Source organism: Lygodium microphyllum, chromosome 8 (genome assembly GCF_053477565.2).
Source record: "Lygodium microphyllum isolate KBCC chromosome 8, Lygodium_microphyllum_v1.1.10, whole genome shotgun sequence".
Taxonomy (NCBI): domain Eukaryota; kingdom Viridiplantae; phylum Streptophyta; class Polypodiopsida; order Schizaeales; family Lygodiaceae; genus Lygodium; species Lygodium microphyllum.
This window is the reverse complement of record NC_141142.1, coordinates 86,269,143-86,278,354: the sequence shown is the minus strand read 5'-3', so window position 1 is coordinate 86,278,354 and position 9,212 is coordinate 86,269,143. Positions and strand designations below refer to the sequence as shown.

General features: G+C 41.0%; 1 protein-coding gene across 1 annotated transcript; it reads left to right on the top strand.

Annotated features, from left to right (window-relative positions):
* Window positions 1–7,396: 7,396 nt before the first annotated feature.
* On the top strand, window positions 7,397–8,011 carry LOC148032543 (syntaxin-111-like). The gene has a single exon (XM_087683941.1). The coding sequence runs from the start codon at window positions 7,397–7,399 to the stop codon at window positions 8,009–8,011; it is 615 nt and encodes a 204-aa protein (XP_087540067.1).
* Window positions 8,012–9,212: the final 1,201 nt, after the last annotated feature.

Below are 9,212 nucleotides of genomic sequence, written 5' to 3'. Positions count from 1 at the left end.
GGGCACTACCCTCTACCTCACTCGATACACGTGCTTCTACAGATGCACGTGCTTCGGCTGATCCATGTACCTCAGCTGACCCCTGTGTAGGCAAAGATGTGATAGGTGTCCCAGACATCACACTGAAAACCTCCTCTGAAGTGGGAGGGCAACCAAGATAATTGGTCATCTCCCCCATGAATTGCTCCTTGTTGAATGGGGTACTGGAGGATCCAGGATTCCACATCTACACAAGAAAAATCATCTTACCCTGTGCAGATAAAACATATTACATGCTTCGTCTATATCTGTGTCTCTGTGTACATCTGTCAGCGCGTCTATTTTCGCGTCTATAACTACATCTACATTGTCATCTGGACGCGCTGACAGACGTGCATAGTCGGACCATTTCTTTTCAAACTTGGTTAAAAAACGTGCAAAAAAACCTCCATAGATGATAGGATCCAGCATGTGAAGAGAGAGAAGAGAGAGACAAACAGACAGAGAAAGTAAAGAAGATTGAGAGAGAGAAGAAGAACTCACCTTCTTTGCTTGTTCCAATGGGTGGTGGCTAGGTTGCAAGCTCCTTGTTCTCTTTCTCCCTTCCCTTGGTAAGTTGCTTGAATCTTCTTCTCTTCCTTGCTGTTTGGCTCTTGTTCTTTACTGTTTGGCTCTTCTTTCGTCTTGTCATATTTTTACTCTTATTTCCTTGCCTCATTGTCTTCATAAAGTGATAGATAGACATGAGTAGTGATGTCGAGCTCGAATTGCAGAAAACGTGCAAAAAATGCAGGAAAGCACAGGTTTGAAAAGAAAGCCACAACTTTTTAAAAATGTTTTCTATACCTACGTGGCGCGTCTGTAAGCGCGTGTAATTGTGCGTGTATATGCGCAGATAATACCTATTACACGCGCTTACAGACGCGCAGGAACAATTAAACTGATGAGATGCTAGCTTTTGGTTGTTTTTGGATCAACATGACATGACTTTCCTAGTCTTTCAATATCAAAATGTTTGCCTCCATGTTGTAAGTATCAATGCATGCATTTAGGGAATCAATTGACCTATGTGGTGACATATATAACAAAGCTTGAGGATAAGAGATAACACATTGGCAAGTCAATTGGCACATATGTGGTGACTTACTAGACCATCCCACTTACAATTGCATGCAAGTATCAATAGGTGGATAAAGCATGAATGGTTTTTAGCTAGAGAGAGATAATGCAATGAAGGTGTATAGGAAAGAGATAGAGAAAGGCATATTATCCATCAATCAATCAAAGATATGTACATGAAGTGACTTGATGTAGTAATTAGAGTATCGTCATTTTTAGGATGCTCCATTGACTTCTGTAAGTTCCTATAACCTTGAAGTAGAATATAGCCAACCACATTGTCCATGGAAGGAAAACTTGACCTCATCAAATTAACCAAGTTAATTTACTTATACATTTCATAGATAAGAGAATTGTAGTTGGCTTGTTGGTATTGCAAAGTATCCTTACAGTGATCTATTTTAGTCGCCAACAAGTGGATACACTGGCTAAAGATAATGAAAAGAGGACATGTGCACATTGGCTACATGTGGTCCACCTTATCTAAAATTATATGTGAGCTATAAGTGCACCTTGAAATGATTGGAATAGCTTGCACATGCACAAGCCAACTGATTTACATCAATCTACTCATGCTATGAATTGGCATGCATGGCTAGGTTAAGTGCACAACAAATGAGACATGTGAGTGTATTGATCAGTTCTCTCTCTATATATATATATATATATATATATATATGTATATATATATATTGCAAATGCATAATTCAACCTTTGATCTATAAGTTTTAGCCATGGCTAGGTTAAGTGCACAATAGATGCAACATGTGCATATATCAATCACTTCTATGATAATTATGTCGTATATACATTCAATCATCATGCCCTATCCAATCACATTTGTATAAGGCATGATTGGATGTATATAGGGCATGAAATCACATATATATAATTAGTTTTGAATGATTGGATGTATATTTGTAATACTTAGAAAGAAGTAAAGTTGGTAATGTATATCATATTCTATGCATGTATATGCCCTATACATGTATATCATGTTGTATATACATGTATATCATGTCCGTATGATCCTATATGTACATGTATATCATGTCCTAGCTTATAATCCAGGTGTAATTATGTCGTATATACATCCAATCATGCCCTATGCAAACAAATACTAGCTATTAAGAGGTTTGGTCATATTCAGGGACTTTATAAGAAATGAAAAATATGTGCGTTTATTTTTGCATCTATAAGTGCGTTTATAAACGCGGATATATAGACGCGTTGATACACGCGCTTATAAACGCGCCTGCTTTTTCACATATATAGTGCGCGTCTATAGGGCCTTTCTCTTGTAGTGGTTGTGGTTGAGATGGAGTATTTTGGAAACTTGCAAAGTATTGTTACGATGGATTACTGTAGCTTCTCCATGATACTATTCGATGTGCAGTGGTTCAAGTGGTACTTGCAGGACCTGGAGCAACAGTTCGACGAGGTCCATTTGGATTTCTCGAAATAGATTTCGAAAAAAAAAGGACGGATTTGCACAACACCTTTGTGTTGCCGGCCCATTGTGAACAAGTGCATGGACTCATTTTCTTGCTAATTGTATTACGACATGGTTTATGTCACAATGATTTGAACTCTCTTGTACGTATTTGTGAACAAGTAATCTTCTATCCAAACCCCCAACAACCTCGATGGTGGTATGCTATATCTTCAACTCCCCGAAGTGCGAGATGATCAAAGCGATGTTCCGAGCATAGATGAAGATAATATGCAAATAGAGGGGTCGATATTGCAAGGGGTGGAGGCTGTCGAAAGCTTGGAGCCAGCATTGGCTAACAATGATGGAAATATAGGAGTCCAAGAATTCTTTGAGAATGAGGTGGACTCATTCTTTGTGGTGACATGTCTATCGACCTTCGAGTGTATGCAGAGTTGTGTCAAGAGATTAACATGGGACCATAGGATACTTCATACTTGGAGCATCCACTTACTCAATTCATTGACCAATCGCTTATAAGAGTACATAAGATATACATTTTAAGTGAGATTTTTTTTAAATATTTATATTACTGTGCTTTGTATGATTTAAATTGATTATTCTAACATCATTTTTTATCTGTGCAGGTGACATTTTCAGGATGAGCCGAGGGATGAGCGATGAGGAGTTACAGGACATCTTCGCATACATGTCTCGCGACTAAATCGTGAGATTCAGAGAGATAGCAGACTAGGAGCTGTCTCGGTCTTCGTCAGGGCGCTCTGCTAGATCTGCTTCAGCGCGATCGGATGCTTCGGCTTCGAGCAAATGAGCTCGATACTCACGACTTGGGCCAGAGGGAGGGAGTGCATCGAGATCAGGGGGATGCTATAGAGATACAGAGGCAGTGAGCCTGCGCGATCGACATGGGATACGGGTGCAACTTCTCGCTCTCGTGGCCCTTCTAGGGAGCGTGGCTCAGGCTCAGGTGGATGCTGTGGAGACACGGACGCGACGTCTCCATCTCATCGTTCAACTCGAGCTACGTCACCTCAGGGATTTGTGACACCTGTGGAGACGTCTACTCCAGTTACTTCAGCCGTCAGCAGCTGGCACCCTTGTGGGTGCCACTCCGAGAGATATTACCTCGATCGGTACACCGGATGCACAGGGGTCTCCTGAATATGCCCAGGAGCGTGGACGCAGATGGGAGAGGACCCATCTTAGGCAGATTCCAGGGGGTTATGGATATCTAGTCGATAGTAGGTCAGGAGCCATCATGAATGATGAGGGGAGAAGGGTGATGGCTCGCATGAGAGAGTTGTGCTGACAAGTTTTTCGGCACAACGTCTTGGATCATTGGAAGAACATACCGGAGGGGAGCAAGGACTACATAGTAGCATCCTTGCACGAGGAGTTTCCGGTGCTAGCCTTAGTAGATAGATTCTCTACGGGCTGGATGATGGATTGCATGTGTGCATACATGTCACATAGACGATCTGACGCATGCAAGGCAATCAAGAGTGGGGCTGCAAAGCTCGAGTGGTTAGATGCAGACGACTTGCGTCGAGTGAGGGAGGAGGCTACAGATTCTCCAGGACGTTGAAATATTCTTTGTACTGACAATCATGTTTCTAAAAATTAGCATTTTGTTTTCTTTGCAGCACTCCATTACAAATCGTGATCTGACTGGCCTTGAGACTCGATATGCAGAGAGGCACGGTCTCACTGCATTGATCGACCAATTGTATAGACGTGGCGGCCCTGTAAGTCACTCATCTTTCTTGTTCGTAGTTACCATGAGATATTTGTATGCATTATTGTATGGTGGAATGATGTGTTGTTTCTTTTTCTGTAGAGTCCGTTCGATGCTCCTTTGCGGCAGGAGGAGCTTTCGGGGGACGAGGATATGTAGCTCGCTCTTGGATCCCTGGAGCTCGCACACCTTTATTTTTGAGTCACCTGATCTATGTAGACATTTTTCATGTATTAGTGATATCCTATCATGATTGTACCAATCACTTATTATGCGATCATGTATTTATTTTATGTATCAGTTTTATGATTTCAGTATATATTGTTTTTGTTTGCAAGCGCATTGTACATAGTAGTGCAGAAACTATTTTGTATGGCTCTCATAAAGCACACAGTGCTATATGTGGCAGGGCAGCTTGCTACCCCGCCACAAATTTTTTTCCCCTGTAACTGTCGCTATTAGAGTCGCAAATTTTATTGCTCGTGTCGTTATTGGCTATTTGCGACGCTGATACCGACGCCAATATCGACGTTGATAGCTGCGATGCTGATACCGACGCCAATACCGACGCTGATAGCGACGGTGATACCGACTGTTTTATGGCATCGCCAATAACAATGCTTTTTGCGACGACGGGGGCAAATTTTGTTATTTGCATTTTCGTCGCTTTAAACGTCGGTATAAGGCCTATATCTTGTAGTGTGTATCATTGTATTCAAGAAAACTTTATAGTAAATCATTTTTGTATCGTAGGTATGTGTAGGGGCTTGGATTTTTCCCTTGTTCTCGCCAAGGGTTTTTTCACTCGCAACGAGAGACCTTTGTTTGAGTGGGGATGTTACAACTATATATCATCTCTCACTTGACTTGGGTCTCACCTATATATACTAACTCTACATCAATATGAATCATTGTTTGGGAGCATGTCTTGTATATCTCTATCGTACTCTCTCTCTCTCTCAACAGTCCTAGAGCGTATAGCTAGTCAGGGACTAGAATATTAGGGGTCCTAGGTTATCAACAATTTTTTTTTACTAATGGGATTGGAGATTTTGTAAAAGATTACTAAGACAGAGAAAAATTTCTTTACTTTCTGGGAAATGATTATTTGTGCATCTTTCATTATTAAGGGACACTGTTGTAAGAAAAAATATATAAATAATATAATGAGAAAATATATATGTTAAAGAAATTGTGGTAGTAACTAAATAACTAAATATTTGTTAAACAAGGGCATGCTAGTATATGCAAGAGCATTGCTATTTTTTTACATGAGCGATATATATATATATATATATATATATATATATAATTTTGTAAAATAAACTCCTCTTTCTTGAAAAGAAAAATATCTATGCATTTCAAGGCTAAGTGGCCAATGCTAAGAAAAAAAGCAGAGGATGGAGGTCTATAAAGGGGCCATTCAAACTATGTAAGTATATCATATGGATTCAATAGAATATATTTTGAAACTCCCTTCATTAGGCAATCTTTTAGAAAGAAGGACATCATTCTACTATGGGTAGTCCTTAGGGATATTACTCATGAATATATAAATCTTACATAGGTTCAACAAAATGGATTAATGAAATCCCTTTTTAGAAATTTTTAGATATAGAAAGGTATTAGTTAATTGGGATATTCATAGGTTGAATGGAAAGGTGGTGTATTTTATTTATGATAAATTGGTGAGAGATAAGGTGCTTTTATGTCAATCCTTTAATGCACATACTAGTAATGTTTATGCATAGTTAAACCCCTTAGGGTATTCATAGGTTGGGTAGGAAAAGACAATGTTTTCTTCATGATAAAATTGGTGAATTTGGAATTTTTAAATAAGGGTTTACGTACACTGAATCCCCCAAGTGGAGGTCGAAATAACCCCATCATATATACAATGGACCCAAGTTGGTGGTGGGTAGTTGCTCTACTTGAGAGTCATGGGACATTTGATAAGATTTAGAACTCAATCTAATCCCATTTTATGGGAATGAGATTTTGTGACTATGCTAAATCGGTTGATGCCTTGCTCCCCTCATTTTATGCTATCTATGAACTAGGTTCTTTAGGATGAGGAATGCTTAGGCCCAAGGGTGCAACATACATCCCTTGGGGATGTTACTAAAAAATATAAATGTTCCACATGTGATCAAAATAACTATTATTTTATTAGACAAAATTTATTGTATTACACTACAAACTGGCATTTTTATTGTAATTAAGAAAACTATAAGGCTTTCACAAATAGGGATGTATTATTACTTTACGATATGTAACTACAGGGTGTTGATAATACCCTTTGAATGCATGCGATAAGGATAGCTTTTTATAGGTCCACCCTTGATTGCAAATCCCACTACATTTCTTTAAATTATAATGGCATTTTTAATACAAATAGAGCTAGATCCTCTCCAATCATCACTAGTTCTAACAATCAATCAAATATCAAAGCAATAGATGAATGGACTTTATGATTTTTCATGATTTAATCAGCTAGTAAAAACTCATCCACCTATTTCAAAGCTAGGTACCATATACATATCATTGTCACACACACACACACACACACTGTGTGTGTGTGTGCACATTATGAAAAATATTTGAGTTTTTTATAAGTTATAAGGCCAATAATGTGATAGGGATCTATGGTATGGGATTGTGCAATAGATATTATTGGAAGTACTATAATAATAAGATAATTTTAGATTTTTTTATTATAGAATAGGACTATAAGATATATTGCAATTTGCAAACGTTTGCCATTCATTAAGTTGAGAGAGAGATTAGGAGAAGAGTAGGTCTTCCAATTGATCCACTCCTTGTAAAATTTCCGATTGAAGTAGTTTTTAAATTAATCTCAATTTTAAAATGCCATTGAATTTTTTTAAAAATATGTGAATCGTTTCGAAGTTGCAAGGTGCTGCTTGCTTACGAGATCTCTCTCTCTCTCTCTCTCTCTCTCGACTGTGGAAATGGTTCGCGCTTGGAATTCTCTTTCTCTCTCTCTCTCTCATGTTCACCATTTATCGAGTGGTTTACAGTTATGAAAAGTCTTTAGTGTGCTCTCTCTCTCTCTCTCTCTCTCTCTCTCTCTTTGGCTAGACTCCACAATGAATGATCTTCTGTCAAGAAAGTTCACGAGCCTGCTGAGCTATGTGAATCTGCGGAAAGACGACCTAGACCTGGAGGTGGGAGCTGTCGTACGGGAAACAGAGATGGTGGCCATCGACCCCAACGACAGGAAGTTCCACGAAGCAGTGGGTCTCGTCAAGGGACAAGGTCAAGCTTCTCTTCACGGACCTGCAGAGAGCCAACAACGAGAGCAAGACGGTCGTTCGATCGGACGACATGAAAGCCCTGCGGCAGCGCACTCATCAAAGCGCGTGTGCAAGCTATATAAGAACTCAACGAGGCCAACCTCGCAAACCGCAGGATCCCCGGCTGCGGGCAAGGCTCCTCTGTCGATCGCATGCCCGCGTCACAAATGGTGGGACTGGGCCAGATCCCAGAACCTCATGCACAAGTTCTATTCCGTCAGGGAGAGGGTCACGGCTCAGTACAGAGAGACTGTGGAGAGGAGGTATTTCACCGTGACAGGCCAGCACGCGGATGCGGCCACGATCGACTACATGATTAACACGGGGCAGAGTGAGACGTTCTTGCAGACCTCACGGCTGAAGATAGATATCAGTATGGGTCCCGCTTTTACGGGGACGTGTCGGTAACTCCCGGTTGGTTGCCGGTTACGCAACCTTTTTGTTTTTTAAAAATTTAATTGAAAGAAGATAACTTTACTTCATCAAAGCCATTCGCGGGCATGTGGTATAGCGCAGCTCTGTGTGGAGTCGGGGGTCAAGGGTTCGATCCCAGGGATTGATCCTCTGGGTGAGACCAATGCCCCTTTTAGGGGTCTTTTAATTTGTGGGCCCCACGGTCACCCAATCACCGGGTAACCCCGACACAAACCGTGGGGCCCTTGCTGATATATATCCACAGCCCTTGCAGACGGCCGTGCAGGAGCAAGGGAGAGGCCAGATTCTCCACAGCATGAGGGAGATGCAAGAGAGGCATGAGACCGTGAAGGAGATCGAGAAGAGCCTGCTAGAGCTGCATCAGATCTTCCCGGACATGCATGTCCGGGTTGATGCCCAAGGGGAGACGCTGAACGATATCGAGGGCAATGTCAATCGTGCCAACTCTTTCATCAAGGACGGGACAGTTGAGGTGACAAAGGCTAAGGAGTATCAACCTCGCAATCTTGCTCCTCGCGATCCTCATAATTCTGATGCCAATTCTTGTGAAGTTTATACTATCCTCCAGCTAACAAGCACGAACATTTCGATTGTCTGAGAAGCTCGCGCTTACATTAAACTTGATCCATATTACCTTCAAACGGTCAATGGATTAGGCAAAACACAAACATGTGCCTATCATCTAGCAGTAAACGAAACTAAACGCTTGAAAAAAAGGGATATGGTATGTAAAAGGATCTCTTAGTTGTGATGCATGTGCACTTGTTACGCACTCAACACGGCACAGAAAGATAACACGATATGGGAGTTCAAGGTATACTTTTGCAATCAAAGAAGGGAACAACATAGACACATCCCAAGACTACACTCTTGTGACGCTGCACATAAGAGGGTTCACCATTGGGTATAGGGAATCACACGTAGCGTGGAAACAAGGCAGGGCTTTGAGTCACTACTACTCCCTATATAGGTGTTTCCGGTAATAACGACATGGTATAGCTACAAAGCCCTTACACTCACCCCCGCCTACTGGGTTGCTATCCTCAGCAATCTAAGGGTAGTGTTTTATTTGACTAATCGGAGGTCTTAACACAACCTTTTCTATCAAGGTGGTCAATGTCTGCCGGTCTATGTGACCGCGGGGTCTTAACACAGTCTATACTATTAGACTGGT